Genomic DNA, 22,091 nt, shown 5'->3' with positions numbered 1-22,091 from the left:
GGTACAAAGTAATCATTAAAGGGTGTACAGAAAATGTATCTTCACAACATTACATCGTATCTACAAATGAAACCAGTCTATTACTTTCTTAAAATTCATGAAACACTCAAGTAAACACTGGCCTTGGACGGTGGAAACTGATGAAATGAATGTGGAACGATCAATGTCTGGTGTGTCCTCCATGTTGGGCGTTATATACTGGAAACCATGACGTTCTTGTCACTCTGTGAAAACTGCCGATCATTCCAGTGATTTGATCAACAGAAGGAACATTTCGTCAGCTGATAACTGACCAGTCAAATGCAGTCATCTAGTAAAATCAAATCAAACCGCTCATCATTGTGTGTTACCTCCCCAAAGCACACCTTAACGACTACGGACAAGACTGAAAATTAGATGTTCTGACACACCCTTAATTGCTGCTACTACGCCAACAACGTTTTCTGCCACCTGTGAATCAAATACCTTGTATTCGTATATTATCATAGAACACCAGGCAAACTTTAACGTAAGTGGGTTGCGCAGAATAGAGAAAATGACCAGTATTTTCCAATGCGAGCAATGCGACCAAACGTTGGCGACGAACTATCCTCACTTCGGTTCGGAAAATATTTTTCATGTGAAAATAAAATATTGCCACTGTCAAAAGTATATACCAATTTCTTCAGTGGGTTGTGCACTCACATATCCAACCCCATGTTGAACTATTACACGTGAAATATTTTTTATTCAACATGTTAAGCTCAACCCGTGGCAGATCAGACCGCTCTTCGCCTCCTTTCCATCTTCCAGCGTCCGGTTGTGTATTTATTTGAAGGTGTTAGTCACATGTACAGCTCATGATATGACGTAAATTTCGTCATAAGTGCAGTTCATTTGCATATGTAATAGTTGAGAAGAAAATTGTTCCTGTTGGTTCACGTAAGTACGTGTGAAACTGTACATAATAGTATTTCTCAAACAACTCATCTCTGTCTGATGTACCAAACTAACCTTTCCTTTCTGCAATCAGTGTTTACACACGGCAACTGTCAGTATATCCTCATGCTTGGTGAAAAATGGCGACCACAGGCCCACGAGACAAAGAACAAAGAACAGACGTAACTCGTAACGGGGTTCAGATTGTTGTTACTGGTGTTGTTGTGGACACATCGAGTTTTTCAGTAATCAAAGTCGAAGTACTGCCATGGAGGATTCATGTAAAGAATGGTTCATGTGACGCCGTTAAGATGTACTCAGGTGACTTATGGGGTGGATTGTTTCATGTCTCGTGTATATTCTTCTGGGTACAAACCTTTCAATCTACGTTACGTACAGCGTTGTGGCATTTGATGATCAAGGAGTGTTGAGTTGAGATCTATGAGTTTGTTTTGTTTTGTGTGTATGTGTGTGTGCGTATGAGTTTGTTTTGTTTTGTGTGTATGTGTGTGTGCGTGTGCGTGTGCGCGCGCGCGCGTGTGTGTGTAAATCGGTATGCATGTGTTTGCATATATGTATACGTCAGTGTGTGTGTTTGCCTTTGTGTGTGATGTGTGTTTGTTTCTGTGTTAATCTGTCGGTGTGCTATATTACATTACATTATTTTTGTATATTGCCAATATCCACCCGAGCACAACTGATCAAAGGCACGTTCTAATTTTCTCGATCATAGGATGTCAATCTCAAAAGCACATCTTATTTTCCAATCTCAAATCTCAGCAGATCATGCACCGTTAATGTTAATATTAATATAAATGACACATAGTCACAGTACTTTCTCCATGTTTACTACACGTTGCTGTAACCACAATTAGGTGTTTTGATGTACGTATCAACTATCTGGCCATTAACCAACGTACTCGTGGGTTCTTTTAAGTGCATAAGGCGAAATGTGAAACTACAAGAAATATATCTTACTATGGAATGTTTCCCAGTGTCACAGTGAGATGATGGTTACGATAATGATAATACAACAACTGCATGATGATTTCAGGTTTCATCCAAGACACTTTGAAGAAAACATGGCTGTGAGTAATAAACTGACCTCAATAAATTTCTAGGAAGTGAAAATGGATTTGTTAAAGGTGCCAGTGACTTCGTAGCATCGGAAATAGAATAATATATTTACAGGCAATTTATTATCAGAATGATAAGTAGGAGAGAAATATGTTATTTTAAAGTTATTCATTGTCTTGTTAAATGTATTTTACTGACCTATGGTTAGACATATTTTCCAGGGTCCACAGAGTATATCAGAGGAAGAACTCCTGTACTTCAAGGGACTAAGGATTCTCCACAAGGCCATAGCCCCGGAACTACGTCAGCTGTTTAAAAAGTTATGGGAACAGCTGGAAGGTAGCCCATGGCAGGACGACCGAACCTCGGGGGAATCATTTTTTGATAAATACAAACCCAGGTCAATAGACAAACGATATGATGATATGATTAAAACTGGCAAAGTGGAGGCCTGGGACATGACTGTTTTGTGTAGAGCGTTCATCGAGTACTCCCTTATGAACGCCATTGACAGTACGTACAGTGAGAGTGTCAGCATCTTGAGAAAGTTACGGAACCAATATGCACACAATGTAGACTTAGTTCGTCACCGGGGTGACTATGACAATGATATGCGCCAAGTCAAGAAGGTATTCACAGACATGGGTCTGAACGAAAACAACTTGACTCACATCGAACCAGATGACATGGAGCGCCAGGAGCTTCTGAATGAAATGAACACCCTGAGGCAGGAACTAGAAAAGCGTATCAACGAACTCTCCAATACACTTTCTGAAGACGATCGAAAGATTCTGATAGAATTGCAAACCATGACGGAGGACCTTACAGAGGCAAAGGAGGAACTCAACAAACTCACTTCAGTTGGACGAGAACTTATAAATGAACTACGTACCCTGATGAAGGAAGGCCCCATCCGTCTCACTGGATCTTATCATGAGGCAACTGGAGGCGAAGACAGGCCAGATATGAAAGACTTACCTGGTATGTTTTTATCTTTCTCAAGTAAACAAGCTTAGTATCTGGTAAACTTTGGATGATGTATACCAGCATGCGTAAATATCTCACAATCCTGTCTGTGGAAAGCAGTATACATGTATATTTCAGGTTACTTTGATATGTAAAAAAAACCCCACAGTTTAGAAGTGTCTCGAATAACAGTTAAATTATTTCACAAGAACAAACATAGCAAAATATTTTACCCTTGTTTCAGCATGCAACATTTTTAGAATTAACTGAATTTCATCCTAGCAAGTGTTATATGTAAACAACAGTAGTACAAAATGAGAAAACCATCAGGCCATTTTAACACATGATATATTAAAGTCAAATATGCAAGAGTACCAAACAGATAGTTTCAGATGCCTTCTTTTTGCATTTGGGGTTGAAGACTGGTTCCGGAGAGTTCCTCATGGCCACCAACAACTGGTCGTTACTGACAAACTAATAGGGAGGATTGCACAGCACATCGGCGCTGAATGGGAGGTGATAGCTACAGAAATGGGTATCGACAAACCCAAGCGAGAAGCTATAATTGTAAAACACCCAACTATACAGCTTCGAGTTAGTGAGGCAATGTCCGTGTGGAAACAGAAAACCTCACGTCAAGCAACCATTACATCATTAATGAAAATCTTGTGGGCGTGCAACAATAGGTGCACCATTAACTGGGAAGGTATTGAAGCTGAGGTGATGAAGTAGGATTGGTGAGTCTCTTGGATCAACAGCATGTGCTACAGTGCACTGTAACAGCGCTGTAATTATTGTACAGCCTTAGCGCTGCCTATGTCGGTGTATGGAGTTTCTATTTAAAGGGAAAATGGCGCGTCTCGTGTCTGAAAATTGTCCATATGATCAATTTTGTGTGGGTTTGATAAGAATTAATCGCTGAAAAAACTATTTTATGTCGTATCTAAGAAGAAACTAAAAGCAGATACGGTCACCGGGCCAGGTTTCACCGAATATTACAATGACTTAACACACTGCATTATTACATGCTCAGTATCCAAATCAAAAGTGGATTTGTTTGATGCCATTTTCATGACCGATACCGTGAAGGGTGTTAAGATTAATTTTGGAAGATTTTTTCATTTTTAACATTGCTGAAAACAAAACGTCTACGTCCGACATCTGTTGTGAAAGTGAGAATCTAGGGAATGATTCTACTGTCTTGAAGCTGAAAACGTGCGTTCCAATGCCTTAAAGAATCGGGCTCCAAAATATGTACACCAGCAAAACTTATGTTTAAAGAGAAGAACACGAATAAAACAATGTGCAATGACTTTGTCTTTGACTTTGACTTTTTCTCAATCAGTATAGACTACAGAGGAGCACTGTCCCAGCAGTGTGGCTACTAATGGAAAGGCAGCTCACAAGATTCAGTTCAGCCTTTCTGCTCAGACCGCCAACACAGTCAAGAGAGTCATCACATGTTCAGACTGTGACAAGCCACTGGTGCTTTATGATGGGACCAAACGGACCCAGTAGACCAGACTCGTCTTGACAGATTCATCCAGTTAGTTGACTACACTTGTGGAACTGAGCTTCAAGAAAAGCGATACCGAGAAGGGTCCACTCGAAAAAATGAGAGCATTGACAGTAAAGTTGATGCAAGGGTCAATCTGTTCTGCCAAACCCCTGTTGAAGCCCCCTATTTTAGCTGCAAATCTTTCCCAGATATTTGATTTTAATGTGGGATCAGTGATGGTTTGGTGTGTCAGGATGCGATGAGGGATAGCTATCCTATTTGTGGTCAATGTTCTACGAATCATAAACATGAAAGTAAAAGGAGACAAAGTGTGTGATGAGATGCTGTGGTAGTGTACCTGATTTATGTTTGATAGGATGTGTGAGGGTATTCAAAGACTGCTATTTACAAATTTAATAATCAGAATAAAGGCAGTTCAGATGATGTTTTTTTTTGCTTACTTTCTGAAGCTTAATTTCAGTATTCAGTGCTATTTCAAAGGATATTCAGGTTTGTAATACACTCACGTTACGAATTAAAGTATACACAAAAAAGACGATACAACTGGGGAACAAATAAAATGCCTGCTCCTCATCTGTTTTTTTAAACGAAAAATAGAAAAATACCTCCCTCAGTCCTTATTTTTGAAAAAAAATGTGCTCGAGAAACATTAATTATTTTCTGCAACCTTAACGATGTGTTTTACGTTATGGCCTTTCTAAATGGTGAAAGCAAACATGCGTCAAATCATCTGAGTTTGTAGGGATCTAATTATGCCAGCAAATGGAGGAATCTGCAAGTGATGCCAAATGTGTCAGTTGGTAACCAGCGAACACAATCCTTGTATTTTACGTCATGGATATTAACATTACATATTTATTGCCTCTATACATGATCGGCTAAATACATGTACATTAAACCCAGGGACATAAATTGTCACATAGGTACAGGTTGCAACATGCATAGGTGGGTTAACGCATTTGACAATACCATAATACGATACGATACTCGTGATATGAACGATGGTTTAACGTAATATGAACCTGTAAATGTGAGAAACTCCTTAATGCCATGTACACATTACACTTGCAGTTTGCCGTTACAGGCAATGAGCGTTATCGGATGGAAGTTACTTAGGTGTTCTTTATGCTAATAGATCGTGTGTTATGCTAACTGTTTCTTCCACGAACATAAATGTTTTTCATAACGTGAAACACAAGATTGATAACGTATTAAACAATCAAACCTACTTCCATCTTTATTAGATATTATACCATGGACGATGTTTAGGACAGTGATTCTTATTTCATAGAGTCTATGAATATACATTCTTGATTATAAATGAACATAATTTGTAAAGGTTACAGATTTAATTGAATAAACCACAATTATCAAATATATTTTTAAATTCATTAATTACATTTTTGGAACAGTATAACAAGAAATTAGGTTTGAAATGGAGGCTAGAATGCAGTTTACCGGGCGAAGCACCCTCTCTCTCTCTCTCTCTCTCTCTCACACACACACACACACACACACACACACACACACACACACATACCAAACACCAACCAAACAACAACTAAAAACAAAAAACAAACGCGCAAAAGAAAAGACACACCCTATGTCTATCAATAGATACCAGAGGCGGGTGTAAGCAAAAATATAGAGTGAGTAAACCCTCATATCGGCACTTAGGTAAGTTAAAGTAAGCTTTATAACTACCATGCATTTGATATGATTTTAAGATTTCAAATGAAATATCACTGGTGCCATTTCACGACACATATCGCAGGTCACCAGGAATGTGTCCATTTTATGGGGCTATTGCGTGGTGCACTTATACATCAATGTGTTGCGTTTAGGAGTGCTGATAAAGAGAAATGGTGGTGCATTCATCAGGTGTCTCTCTTTGAAAAGTTCGTTTGTGCTTATTCTTCCCATCCCACTTGAAAGTTCAGACTCCCCTACTTTTTATACCGTATACATACACTGTTTATGACCACTTATAAATATGTTTAAGTCCAATAGCTTCGTTTGTCGGTTAGTAAGCCTCACATAGATTACACAGAAGGTTGAAATGGTTTTAGGGCATTGATGACGTTCTAGTCCGTTTCCAGGATGAAGATCCGACGTGCTGAATACAACAGAACTTGCACTAGCGAATCAAGAACTGGAAAGTATGATTCGTTCACAAAATTTGTGAAACAAAAACTGTAATTATATCAGACTGTAAGATGAATTGTAATGGGAAGCACACTAAATGTAAAGATGCAAAGGATAGTATTTGAAGTAAGTACAATTTACGCTACAGTTTGCCTGTTGATGAAATGAAGGTGCAGTGATCAATATCTGGTGTGTCCTCCATGTTTGGCGGTACATACTGGAAACCATGACGTTTTTGTCACTCAGTGATAATTGCAGATCATTCTAGTGATTTGATCAACAGAAGGAACATTTCGTCAGCTGATAACTGACCAGTCAAATGCAGTCATCTAGTAAAATCAAATCAAATCGCCCGTCATTGTGTATTACCTCTGTGAAACACTCCTTAACGACAACGACCACTGAAAATACGATGTCTTGACACACCCTGAATTGCTTCTACGACGCCAACAACGTATCGAGGTTTTGTACTTGTTCTGTTTTTTGTTTTTCACATCAGAGATTTTCTGGCAAAAGAGCCTGACGCATTCTGTGATTTCTATGCTCACAAATTAACCTCCGACAGTCTCTTGCGTCTGCTATTGCAAGAGCTTGCTGTGAAAAGGTTTTAATTTTTTTACGTGATTCAAATATTCAATACTCTGAAATTCATGTACCCGCCCTATGTAATTTTTCATCTTATAAAAGACACTTGAGACCTGCAGGTTTCAGCGGATAGTTTGCTTGATGTGATTCAGCAAAACAAGTTTGGTTTATATTCACATATAAAGAAGTCTAGATGTACCGTTTTCGTGTGAATTGTCATTGTTGCTGTGCTAGTGACCTCATGCCCAAATTATGAATAAAATGTCCGAGACAATTAATTTTCAAGATTATTATTGTTTACAACATTATATGTTGGAATCTCATAATCTGTAACCTCATCTGGTAACTAATGATAAAAAACCTTCATAAGCATATTTACAATAATATAATGAGACTTTATTGTGGGTATATTTTTTTGAAAATGCAACTACTACAAATCCAGATCTTTTTGATGTAAACTTGAATCTACATATTAGAATAAGCTATCACCCCGTAAGGTACTGTTTGTGCCTTCTGCAGCTATCCGATGCATATTTTTGTTTCCAACCCTTTTCTGTGATAATCTAATTGTTTCGATAAAATGATAGGCCCACAATATCGACCTTAAAACCGTCACTGGCACATACTGACGCTAACAGAATATTTATGTTTATGGTGTTTTACTGCACGTGGTCGAGTGGCTCTAATTGAAACAGAATTTAAACCTACGCGACGCTTGTGATTTCGCTATACCCAGCTCACACAAAACGTATATAGAACGTTTACTATTAGTTTCTTAGGGAAATGTTTCATAAAAACGTTTTTATAATGTTTTTAAAACGTATTCTAAACGTTATTTTGAAAATTTATGAAAATATTATCAAAAAACAAAATCCAGACTTCTACACACCAACGTTTCAGAAACGTTATTGAAACACCGGTTAAGGTTTCTATAAAGTTTGAATGGAACCATATCTCAAGGTTATAAAGTCGTTATTGAAACATTCCGGGATTAACCTTTCCAGATAAGCATGTCTCTCTTCACTGCAGGGATGAAACTTGAAAAAAAATGTTTATGCATTTACACATTTATATAAATATTTGTGAGATATTAATCAACTGCAGTGAACATTTTGTCAAGTATGTCATGTGTTTCATTAAAACACTGATTTTGTATTATACTATTTACTACAGATCCAACATTTTATTGTAAACATGATCGCCCATTTACTGACGTGCTCCTAGATTCAGCCTTCTCGGCGTGGACAACTTGATATCTCTTGTACCGGTGTCAGCTCTGGAGAGCAGGAACTCCGTGCATTAAAATTTGGACTCTGTACATACCAGGTGGAACATATTATGCACATCTGACGAGCTTTCTAAATGGAGACACTTACATTCACATTGTTGTTCAGAAAACATCAATTTGCAAAGTCAACGTGATAAAACACCACTTACGTGTTTCAGTCAAATTCTATATCCTGCCTTTGTTTGTAACAGTACGTATTCCTGCCATGTTTCCTTGACACATATGTGATATAGATTCCCTGTGACATAACATTTTTGTGACGATAACATATATAAATTTATTTGTACTGTTAGAATGAGTGTTTTTGTTTACTAATTGAGTAATATATATCCAAACTATGTCATAATGTACTTGTGTTTGCAAATAACGCAATATGGAGTGAGGAGTATACCAATTAAATTGCAAACAAACGTGGACTACTAACTTGTAGACCAAAATGTAGACGTGTTTGCAAATATAGGAATTTTCCCTCTATTTCCTTTGCCCTGTATCAAACCTGCTGACACAGATTTGATCATGATCTTGCTAATCGCCTATGAACAGGAAATCTGGGAATTGCATTTGAGTCGGTGATCCCAGTTCGTTATTTTATAGCAAAAACAATACGTCACTTCCCTAACGACCAGACTATGATTCCTCACAACAAATGTCACCCCGTCATACGTAAATGTAACATGGCACTTTTGAACAAGAAATGAAGACGTGTTATGAAGAAGAACTTTAAATTAAAGTTTATCCTGATATTAAAAGGGAACTAATCAGTTATACTTGTGTCATCTGTAAGAAATGTACAATATATATTCCTGTAAAACTATTGCGAGTAGCAACTTTCTTGTGTTCTTTAAATGATGTCCGTAGTTTGGACAAGTATCATGCAATATCACCAGATGAAGGGGAATTGCTTTAATTGGTTGTTAATAAATTCCTATTGAATGTGATTAATGTTCTAGGTTGATTGTTCTGTTCATATTCTGAAGCTTTAGGTAAATACTGGTGGGAATTTGTAGTTTGACGACATAGAAACATTTCTTAGCAGTAAGTGTATCATCATCAAGAAAGAAGTGACAGCGAATATTTATAGATATTTGTTATGTGCTCGATGAGAAAGATGACTGACTATTTTCCATATGTATTGATGGAATAAAGTATTCTTTAAAACATATCATTGTTTTGTTTTTACTTTTATTAATTGATAACGGATAACATGAATAACAAATTTACTTACGTGTATGCACTTACTGGACGGGATTCAATACACTTACAGTTGGTAACTGACCTTGCAACAATATCAGAAGATGCCCATCGGTTCTGACACCTGATGGAATGTTTCTCGTACACGTTTTTTCAAACGTTTTTGAAGCGTAAAGTAAACCTCCACACAATTATGTTTTCACAACGTTTTAACAACGCCTCTCTGTTAGCTGTAGTCACTTTGAACATATGTATTTTGGCCTGTCTTCGTACACAAAGCGACCAATGCATCCTTATTTTCAAGGTTGTCAGCCACAGGGATAAATAGGTAAGGTGATAGGAGATGGCAGAGCCTACACCCTCGTTCGCGTGACATTTGTGGATTACAGAAAGATCTGCTAAATATCAACATCCCTTTTCGTAGAATGTAGAGACGGTATCCACATGTGTATGGAGTAGGGAGAAAAACGTGAAGGGGTGGGGTGCATTGAGCCATGTTCACTAGTCAGGTTGAAAGATCCCAAACTGTAACATTTTAATCTCGCTATATATTGCTCAGATTGTTGGTAGAGTTCTACATTTAGAATTAATCCACAGGTCCCATGAATTTCGACACGAAGTCCGTTGAGGGGTCATCCGATTTCTTTATCTGTGACATACGCACATTTCTCAGAAATGATATGCACGTAACAAGTACCATTTCGTAAAAGATCGGTCACTCAAGCCGTTTATTCCCGCTCAGCCCCTGTATGAAACATGCTACCCGGAAATATTTCTACTCACGACACGCTCTTAACCTGCAGTGGCGTTGTTTATATAGGAGAACACAATATGGCTTCTAAAATATCTTCGATTGTAAGTTGACACAGCAGCAGGTGTTCAGATGCAACTCGTGTGTGCAATGAAGTGAAGGAGCTAGCATAACCATTAACACCCATTCAAACCAGCCCAGGCAGTGAACTCATAACTAGACTTATTACGTGTCTACTGTAAGCGATTGTTTTGGCAACCTGCCCATTGTTGTCCTGTCCAGACTAGTGTAACCTCATGTGCGAAATCTGTATACTGACTGCTGTGATCAGATAGACTGTGTGGTTATATTGTCTGCTGTAGCGCCAAATACTGTAAAACTACTTTGACTGTTGTGGTTCAGTTGATTGTGTAACTATAGTGATTGCTGAGTCTACATGGACTACGTAGTTATAATGACTGCTACAGCCCTATAGTCTGTGAAGCTATATTGACTGCTATGGTCAAAAGGACTCTATTTAGTATTGACTCTTGTGGTCCTAAAGTCTGTGTAGTTATACTGACTGCTCATGCCCCAGAAACAACAGTTAAATGTCCCAGTGACTGCTATGGTCCCATGCATGTGACGCTATATTGACTCTTGTGCTTCCAGACACTGTGTTATATATTATCTGCTGATGTCCCCGAAGCTGTGTTATATGTTGACTGTTATGGTCCTAGGGACTGCGTTATGTATTGACTATAGTGGTCCCAGAGACTGTGTAGTGGTATTGATATTGGCTATTGTGATCCCAGACGCTTCCAATTCCAACACCGCTGACTCGAACCATCACGTACCGTACAGCCTCACCATATAAATGTCTATCTTTAAAACAGAGAAATTGTAATAAGAATTACAATGAATGACGATCAAGAACATTATTCAGATGATTTTGTCCTTATTTATTTCTGGGATTTTTTTACATCCAACCTACACATGTTCAGAATTTGGTGGCTACGTGAAATACATAAAACATGATGCGAGATATGTGGGTTGTGCTACACATTTTCATACAAGTTAATTTAAATTTCAGATACATAGTTCAATGACTATCAAATAGTCACTGACAGACCAATCTGAATTTGAAACGTCGGATACAATTGCAACGGTCTCATGTGTTTCATATTTAGATCCATGCATACATAAAGATTCAGAGTGACAAGAAAACCATCCACAAAGCTATATGACAAATGTGATTATTACTTCCTCATTTCAAGGTATTAGGAACTTAGATATTTACAGTGTACACGTAACTCTTGCCCATACTTGAATCTAAAAGTATAACGCAGTTTTGTTCAGAGCATAATTAACGGAAATGAGTTGGTTACTTCCTCTGTGCATGTACAGCCAAAGCTCTGACGTAAGTCGTGTCATGAATGCAGTTCATTTGTCGCTACCCTCAGGTATGTTGATAACTGCACTGACTAGTGTTTCTCAAACTTGACATCTCTCTGTCTGATGCTTCAGGCTAACCTGATCAATTTCTTGTAACAGTTTTTATTCACTTTATAAAACTATATCTGTAACTGTCGGTATATCTTAAGGTCTGTCACATGGTTGAAAATGGCGACAACAGACCCAAAATACAATGTAATGCAAGGACAGACGTAACTCGTGGCGAGATCGATATGATTCAGATTGGTGTCACTGGTGAAGTTGTGCATACATGGGGTTGTTTAGTCATCAAACTGCCATTAGGGATTGGTACTGAGAATTGTTTATGTTGACCCAAGGTGACTTATGGGGTGGATTGTTTCTTATCATGTATGCATTGTTCCGAGTGCAAACCTTTCCGTATTCGTTACATTCAGCGTTGTGGTATTTGGTGATCGAGGAATGCTGAGTTGAGATCCGTGTGCTGAAGTGCGCATGTATAATCAAATGCATAATCAGAACACAAAACTGCGTATAAAAATCAAAATGACAAAAATATTATTTACTAAGGGTTGAATGTTTGCTGATGCTGCTGCTGCTGCTGCTGCTGATTATGATGATGACGATGATGATGCTGCTGATGATGATGATGATGACGACGACGACGACGACGACGACGACGACGACGATGATGATGATGATGATGATGATGATGATGATGAGTATATATCGTGATGCTATGATACTATCATGTCACTGCCACTGTATTCTCATTTCAGGTTTTTGTAAAGACATATGCAGGAAAACATGACTGTAAGTTATATATTTCTAGGAACTGAAAATGTATTTATTAGAGATGTCGTTAAATATTCTGAATATGACAATCCTTTTGAATCGACTTAGTAGTACCGGAAAAAGAATAATATGTTTATTGATGAAGCAACGTCCCACCAGTCTCACTGGATCCAATCAAGAGGCAACTGGAGGCGAAGGGAATCCACACCAGGAAGATTTTCCTGGTATGTTTTTATCTTTCTTTTCTTAGTATCTGGTAAACGTTGGATGATGTAAGTCTGCATACATGCATTTCTCACAATCCTGTCGGTGGAAAACAGTAAACATGTATATTTCAGCCTACTTTGATATGTGAAAAAACACAGTTTAGAAATGCCTCGAAGAACACTTAAATTATTTCACAAGAACAAACACAGCAGAATATGTTACCCTGGTTTAACAACACAGCATTTTTAGTCTGAATTAACTGAATTTCATTCTAGCAAGTGATATGATAGACACTGGTACAAAATGAGAAAACCATCAGGCCATTTTAACATATAGTATATTAAAGTCAAATATGGAAGAGTACCAAACAGATAGTTTCTGATGTTGTCTTCTTTTTGCATTTGGGATTTGAAGAATGGTTCCAGGGAGTTCCTCATGACCGCCAACAACTGGTCGTTATTGACAAACTAATAGGGAGGATTGCACAGCACATCGGCGCTGAATGGCAGCTGATAGCTACAGAAATGAATATCCCCCCTAACATTTCACCTCGTTTCCACATGCAATACATTTTCGGTAAATACTTGATTAAAGTGTTACATTATAGGATTGATTTGATTTAAAACGAAGTGGCAACATAATATCTGATTTTAGTATCCCACTTTGTAGTCCATATTTGTGAGAAATACCTCAGCTAAGAGAACTTGGAATGTCGTCAATAGGAAAGGAGCCAGTGAGTTTAGTTTTACGCCGCACTCAGCAATATTCCAGTTATATGCCGGCGGTCTGTAAGCAGTGGAGTCTGCACCAGACAATCCAGTTATCAACAGCATGCGCGCTGATCTGCACAAGTGGGAGTCAATGTGCCTGATCACCCGATCCCGTTAGTCGCCTCTTAAGAGAAGCATAGCCGCCTATTGTGGCAAGCATGGGTTGCTGAAGACCTATTCTACCCCCGACCTTCATGGGTCGCCAAGAGAGAGTGGCATATTGACTCCGTTTGTGACAGGACATGCTGAGTTGTGGGAGAGGAAACTGGTGTCTAATGACAGCATGCGATCTATTTAGGCAAACGTTTCATATAATATGGTGTCTTAACTTACCATACTTGAGTTTGGATATTACAGTATGGTTAATGGTGTATGATACGTTATGGCCTTTCTATATGGAGAAAACAAACATGTGTCGAATCATATGAGTTGGTAAGGAGCTAATTATGTCATGCCAAATGTGTCAGTTGGTAACCAGCAAACATCGTCATTGTATATTACGTCGTGCATATTGACGTTACATATTAATTGCCTCTATACATGGTCGGCATGTATGCATGATATACATGACTGTACATTAAACCTAGGGAGATAAATTGTCAAGTATGTATAGTTTGCAACATGCATGGGTGCGTTAGCGCACTTGACAATACGATACTCGTGATATGAACGATGGTTTAACGTAATATGAACCTGTACATGTGAGAAACCCCTTAATGCCATGTACACATTACACGTGCTGTTTGCCGTTACAGGCAATGAACGTTATCGCATGGAAGTTACTTATGTGTTCTTTATGCTAAAAGATCGTGTGTAATGCCAAATGTTTCTTCCACGAACATAAATGTTTTTCATAACGTGAAACACAAGATTGATAACGTAAAAAAATCAAACCTACTTACATCTTTATTAGATATTATTCCATGGACGATGTTTAGGACAAGTGATTCTTATTTCATAGAGTATATGAATATACATTCTTGATTATAAATGAACATAATTTGTAAAGGTTACAGATTTAATTGAATAAACCACAATTATCAAATATATTTAAACTTCATAAATTATATAACAAGAAATTAGGTTTGAATTTGGGGCTAGAATGCAGTTTACCGGGCGAAGCACCCTTTACGATCCTTAGGGTTAGGGTTTGGGGTTAGGGGTTAGGTTTAGGCATCCTTTATGATCATTAGGGTTTGGGGTTAGGTTCGGAAGGCTACAGAATCTGAAAAAGTGCGCTCGGTAAAGTGCAGTACTCCCCAACTGGACATTAAAAAATCATGAACGTAGTTTAGAAATACGTGACCATTTCACCATGCAACCTCTTCCTCAAACTTTCGATTGAGAATGCACTTACATTGAGAATGAGTCAACACACACGCCCGCGCGCACACACACACGCATGCACATACAAACAAACAAACAAAACAAAACACGCAATACACACACACACACACACACACACACACACACACACACACACACACACACACACACACACACACACACACACACACACACATATCCCTTCATCCCCTTGTACAGCCACGACCGATGAGGCAAAGGTAATCATTTAGTTGGTATTAATCGGCAAGGGAACAGAACACCAGGTTGTCTCCCTTCAATAGTATTCTGGTGTTGTACGGGGTAACAACATTCGGGCACGTCGTATTGTGACTGATCGTCGTACAGCACGGCATGCATATACTTCCCTCCACTCTTTCTCCCTCTTGCAGTGTATAGGTACACTAACAAACACCCGTTTCATGTCACGTGACTACCGTTTTCTCACTCACAAGATGCTCACTACTTCAAGTGGACTTATCAACAAGAAAAAAAAAAGATAAAAGAAAATAAAAAATCCTTACCGCAGTGACGAGTGACATTCTTGATGTAGTAAAGTGCGTGCATTGTGGTGACCCCTGTCATAATTATAATATTCACATACCTGAATGGACTTAAAGGACACGAATGACTTAGTGTCATAAAGCGTCGGTATACATGTATTTTACAGACATGTATTTGTCTGGGTTTGAATCCCAGATTTGTGTCTCTAAATTATGATTCTTCCACCCTCAACTCCATATCCCTGTACCCTGTTCACAGTATGACTTCACATACAGGCGTACATACACCACAGACGGGAACTTGCACATGTGATGGCATACTATCTATATTGTTTTGGGGTAGTCTAGTGGTTAAAGCTTTCACTCGTCACCCCGAAGTAACGGGTTCGCTTCCCCACACGGGTAATCAGGTACAATGCGTCCCCCACCCACCCCAACATACCCTCGTGATTATGCTGAAGACTGCCAAAAAACCATACTCAGTCACTCGCTGTTCCTGTCCACCTACCACGACGTTATTTCCTTTTATGGCACCCACATTGGAAAAAAACTTCTTTATTTAGTAACACAATGGAAATACCCCAAGTCTGCAATCATACAATCGTATGATATGATTTTGAGACTTTGAATGAAACATAACGGGTGCCATTACGACACTTTTATCGAAAGTCACCAGGAATGTGACCATTTTGTGCACGTACATACAATGTGCTGTATTTAGGGGTGGTGATAAAGAGAAATGGTGGTGCGTTCATCAGGCGTCTGTCTTTGAAAAGTTCGTTTGTGCTTATTCTTCCCATCCCACTTGAATGTTCAGGCTCCCCTACTTTTTTTATAGCGTATACATACACTGTTTATTACCACTTGTAAATATGTTTAAGTCCAATAGCTTCGTTTGTCGGTGTGTAAGCCTCACATAGAATACACAGAAGGTTGAAATGGTTTTAAGACACTGACGACGTTCTAGTCCGTTTCCAGGATGAAAATCCGACGTGTTGAATGCAACAGAACTTGCACTAGCGAATCAAGAACTGGAAAATATGATTCGTTCACATATTTTGTGAAACAAAAACTGTAATTATATCAGACTGTAACATGAATTGTAATCGGAAACACACTATATGTAAAGATGTAATGGGTGGTATTTGAAGTAAGTACATTTTTTGCTACAGTTTGCCTGTGTACATACAAATGAAATCAGTGGAGTACTTTTTTGAAATTCATGAAACATTCATGTAACCACTGGCTTCGGACAGAAAAAATGGGAACTGATGAAATGAAGGTGCAATGATCAATATCTGGTGTGTCCACCATGTTGGGCGGTACATACTGGAAACCATGACGTTTTTGGCACTCAGTGATAATTGCCCATCATTCTAGCGATTTCATCAACAGAAGGAAAATTTCGTCAGCTGTTAACTGACCAGTCAAATGCAGTCATCTAGTAAACCAAACCGCCCGTCATTGCGTATTACCTCCGTAAAACACCCCATTACGACCACGGGCAAGACTGGGAATTAAACGTCCTGACACACCCTTAAATGCTGTTACGTCGTTAATAACGTTTTCTGCCATCTGTGAATCATAAACCTCTGTTTGTATATAATCATAGAATAATGCAATCGGCGCTTTCTGAGTAGGGTATCAGTGGGTGTTACACTGGGGCATGGAAACTGAATTGGCTGGCACTACAACAGCCTCCACGACTGGCCTCACGTACAAACGCACTCACACACGTGAATGCAAGCCACAGTTGAAGCGCAAGGAATTACAGACGCCACGTCTGCGAGATCGTCGTTTAACTCGAATTTTGTGACACGTTTGCAAGATGGACACCTGTGTACAACACGAACTACCAATTATATGTCTTTATCATTGCTCGACATCAAATATTTCTCAGTATAGTCTTTGTTTTGTGCATTTTCTTGGTTTCCAAGTTGAAATGATTGGTGTTTGATCTAGTTCTGTGCGTAGGAAGTTAAATGATAAGGGAGTGCCTGTTGCTTGATGGAAGTTGGAAGGTATCGTGCAGTTATTGTAGGCTGAAGTTGAAATCCGAATTTCAGCCCGTGACATGCATGTTTAGACTGTGAATTTCCTGTCGTTATCGATGTACACACACGTTGTACATGTATCGTGTTAATCATTTCAGTGGGTGTTCTGATGATATTGAATAATATCATACAAACTGTAAATTCGTCATGGGGATAACACAACATTCAGTGCGAAGGTGCAGTGAATGTCGGATTATACAGCTTCCACTGTTCTTGAGGGGTGGTGGGGTATAGCCTAGTGGCAATAGTGTTCGCTCGTCTCGCCGAAGATCCGGGTTCGCTTCTCTATATGGATGCAGTGCGCGAAGGCCATTTCTGGTGACCTCCCGCCGTGACATTCCTGAAATACTGCTAAAAGCGACGTAAAACCGCTTACTCACTCACTCCACTGCACTTATCATTCGATCACTCAGTGACTATGTGTTGTATATGATATGTATAACGATGCGTTCGTTCTGACGTCTGTATACACGATCATCGGCTTGGTTCATCTGGAAACGGCTCTCGTCACTAAACAGGACTGCTGCCTAAGCCAGAGAACGACGTCGATATTGCAGCGTTAACGTCATGCCCCGGAATGGTCTGTAGGCCCTGATACCGAATCGTCAGAGTCGTCTGGATACAGTCCTTCTACTGACTGCATGGTCAAGGCTGGTTGCTGCTGATGACGTCAGAGTCAGGAATCTGTTGCGCAAGTGAAGCACCCGTAAGTGGTGGTCTTCCCGAGGGGTGGTGACGGGTGGTCTTCCTATCCTCGGCCTGTCTGCAGTCCGACCGGTTGTTCGGGAGCGTGTCATCAGTCTAGTGATCGTTTTCTTGCAGCAACCCATGACTCTGGCTACATGACTATGCGATGCACCCAGCTGCCGCATCCCAATAGCTCGTTCTCTGTGTTCTACTGTTAGTCGAGGCATGTTCTTCGTGTCCAACGTAGGGAAGTGATGAATTCGAACAGCCGAGCATCATTTTTATACTGTCATTTCATACTGGTATGTTACTGCAGAAACATGTAAAAAACATGAATAAAGCGATTTTCACGCTTACAACATGGTCCACGTGAGTTTCCTTTCGGTGTGACGTGCGCATGCGTTCGGGGAATGTGTTCCTATTGATTTTCCGTTATAACGGCAAAATAAGCAAAAATATTTCAATTTTTACTTCGGGGACGTTTCTTTTGCCCGTCAGTTTATATGAACTGCATATGAATATCAACATCCACAAGTGATATTGTCTCAGAAATCCATGTTACCTTGTTCTTTTGACATTTTGCAAAAGAAAAAATACTAATTAGCAAAATATCTAACTGTAAATATGCAAGTAATTTGATAATTATCACATTTTGTCTAAACCCTTTAGTTTTGAAGTTTTTTCTGGACATGACTCAACTCGGATACACAGTAGATGCTCTCAGTGGCCGACTTGAGATGACTCGTAAGATTTTCTGCCGAAAGTACCTAACACATTCTGTGATGTCTATGCTCACAAATTAACCTCCGATAGTCTCGCGTGTCTACTACTGTTGGCTGTCAAAAGCTTTTAATATTTTATGTGATTGTGGCCAATGCTCTGAAATTCATGTTCCCGGCCAACGTAATGTTTATACATTTTTATTTCTCGATGTCTCCAGGCTATACGTGAAGAAAATAGGTTTCCCTAGACGAGTGTGATGTATCTTGATCGGAATATCTTAAGACAGGTTATTGTCCGAGAAAATATTGGTTCTCGAACTGCCATAAAAATTACAATCATTTTGGGTTACCACAAACACAACATAGCACGGGACGGATGCACAATGAACTGTTATACTTGCATCTCATCTCACCATTTACCCATTATTGGTCCACAACTCAATTATCGACCCAAACATTCATTACCTTCCCCAAACATTCAATACCGGCCCAAACACCAATCACCGCCCCAAACACTTATTACTAGCCCACACACGCAACACCGGCCAAAATACCTATTACTGGACTAAACACACATTACCGGCCCAAACACTCATTACCGGCCCAAACACCAATACCACCCGAAACATTTATTACCGGCTCAAACAAATATTACCAACCCAAACCCTCAATACCGGCCCAAAGACCAATTACTGGCCCAAACATTCATTACAGGCCCAAAGACCAATCACCTCTCCAAACGCTTATTACCAGCTCACACAACAATTACCAACACAAACCCTCAGTGCCGGCCCAAACACCAAATTTCAGGTATATGGTTCAAACAAGTAATTCCTTTTCACTGATTTATCCGCCTCACTTTGCAATGCTGGAAACAACTGCGACGGTCTCATGTTTTTTATATTTTGATCCATGCTAAAGTGACAAGAAATAAAACTCTTCTCCATAAGCCAGTGGGACTATAATTATAATTATTTTCTTATCATTATAAGAAGTTATTGGGAAAATAGAAATTAACACATTCTATATGCGTAAATGTTGCAAAACTTTGAATTTAAAAGTATGTATTTGAAGGAGTTAGTTACTTCCATTGCGCATGTACAGGTCATGCTATGACGTAAATAGCGTCATAAGTGCAGTTCATTTGCATATGTAAGAGTAGAAACGAAAATTGTTCCTTCTGGTTCAAGTAAGTATGTATGAAACATATACATATATGTACATATTAGTATTTCTCAAACTTAACAACTCGTCTCTGTCTGATGTATCAAACTAACCTTACCTTTCTGCAGTCAGTGTTTACACACGGCAACTTTCAGTTTGTCCTCATGCTTGGTGAAAAATGGCGACCACAGACCCACAAGACAGATGTAATGTAAAGACGTAACTCGTAACGAGGTTTGATTCAGATTGTTGTTACTGGTGATGTTGTGGACACATCGGGTTATTCAGTAATCAAAGTCGAAGTAGTGCCATGGAGGATTCATGTAAAGAATGGCTGATGTGACGAGGTTAAGATGGACTCAGGTGACTTATGGGGTGGATTGTTTCATGTCTCGTGTATAGACGAGACATGGGTACGAACCTTTCAGTCTTCGTTACGTTGAACTCTGGCATTTGTGTGTGTGTGTGTGTGTGCGCGCGCGCGCGCGTGCGCGTGTGTGTTTGTGTGTTTGTGTGTGTGTAAATGGGTATGTGTGTGTTTGCATATATGTATATGTCAGTGTGTGTTTGCCTTTGTGTGTGATGTGTGTTTGTCTCTGTGTTAACCTGTATCTGTGTGCTGTATTACTTTACTTTATATTTGTATAGTGCCAATACATGTATCCACCCGAGCTCAACTGATCACAGTTGCGTTCTATTTCTCTCGATCATAGGATGTCAATCTCCAAGGCACATCTTATTTTTCAATATCAATCCCAATGGATCATGCACCGTTAATGTTAATGTTAATGTAAATGACACAAAGTCACAGTACTTTCTCCATGTTTACTACACGTTGCTGTAACCACAATAAGGTGTTTTCATGTATACATGTGGCATCTATCTGGCCATTTACCAACGTACTCGTGGGTGCATACGGCGAAATGTGACCTTACAAGAAATGCATCTTGGCTGGAATGTTTCCAAGTGTCACAGTGAAATGATGGTTTGGATAATGATAATACAACAACTGTATGATGATTTCAGATTTCTAATCAGGAGGCAACTGGAGGCGAAGACAGGCCAGATATGGAAGACTTACCTGGTATGTTTTTATCTTTCTCAAGTAAACAAGCTTAGTATCTGGTAAACTATCAGCATGCGTAAATATCTCACAATCTTGTGTGTGGAAAGCACTAAACATGTTTATTTCAGCCTACTTTGATATATGAAAAAAAAAACAATTTAGAAATGTCTCGAAGAGCACTTAAAATATTTCACAAGAACAAACATAGCCGAATATTTTACCCTTGTTTCAACATGTAACATTTTTAGCCTGAATTAACTGAATTTCATCCTAGCAAATATTAGGATAGACAGTAGTACCAAACCATCAGGCCATTTTAACATATAGTATATTAAAATCAAGTATGGGAGAGTACCAAACAGATAGTTTCTGATGTCTTCTTTTTGCATTTGGGATTGAAGAATGGTTCCAGGGAGTTCCTCATGACCGCCAACAACTGGTCGTTACTGACAGACTTATAGGGAGGATTGCACGGCACGTCGGCGCTGAATGGCAGCTGATAGCTACAGAAATGAATATCCCCCAACCCAGGCGAGAAGCTATAATTACAAAACACCCAGGGTCTACCCCGCTTCAAGTTGTTGAAGCATTGACTTTGTGGATGCAGAGAGCCTCACATCAAGCAACCATTGCATCATTAATGAAAATCTTGTGGAAGTGCAACAATAGGTGCACCATTAACTGGGAAGGTATTGAAGCTGAGGTGATGACGTGGGATTGGTGAGTCTCTTGGACTATGAAACCTGACAGAGGATTACAGGTTCTTTCTTCTGAAGATAAGGCGTCAAAGACACGTTGTAAATTGACCTTCTTTTTCATATTTTATTTACTTAAAACCAAAAGCGAATAAAACCTTTGAAACCATAAAATATTTCAACTGTGTGAGCTTTTGTACACTATATGTTCAACCTATGTGCGTGTGTACA

General features: G+C 39.1%; 1 protein-coding gene across 2 annotated transcripts; it reads left to right on the top strand.

The window, feature by feature from the left end:
* The first annotated feature begins 839 nt into the window (after nucleotides 1-839).
* On the top strand, nucleotides 840-22,034 carry LOC137288256 (uncharacterized). 2 transcript variants are annotated; one of them, XM_067820720.1, is made up of 4 exons: nucleotides 840-921; nucleotides 1,973-2,006; nucleotides 2,217-2,976; nucleotides 21,567-22,034. In XM_067820720.1, the coding sequence occupies exons 2-4, from the start codon at nucleotides 2,001-2,003 to the stop codon at nucleotides 21,887-21,889; spliced, it is 1,089 nt and encodes a 362-aa protein (XP_067676821.1). In that variant the 5' UTR covers nucleotides 840-921; nucleotides 1,973-2,000; the 3' UTR covers nucleotides 21,890-22,034. The 2 variants fall into 2 exon arrangements, with proteins under 2 accessions (XP_067676821.1, XP_067676822.1); XM_067820721.1 differs by lacking the exon at nucleotides 21,567-22,034 and adding an exon at nucleotides 3,383-4,273.
* Nucleotides 22,035-22,091: the final 57 nt, after the last annotated feature.

The sequence above is a fragment of the Haliotis asinina genome, chromosome 6 (genome assembly GCF_037392515.1).
Source record: "Haliotis asinina isolate JCU_RB_2024 chromosome 6, JCU_Hal_asi_v2, whole genome shotgun sequence".
Lineage (NCBI taxonomy): Eukaryota > Metazoa > Mollusca > Gastropoda > Lepetellida > Haliotidae > Haliotis > Haliotis asinina.
The sequence above is the reverse complement of the archived record's forward strand: the minus strand, read 5'-3'. Positions and strand labels throughout refer to the sequence as shown.

Excerpts from the sequence above, each read along its gene's own strand:
- LOC137288256 (XM_067820720.1), top strand. Across the intron at positions 2,977-21,566 it reads AGATATGAAAGACTTACCTG|AATGGTTCCAGGGAGTTCCT; the intron begins GTATGTTTTTAT and ends TTGGGATTGAAG.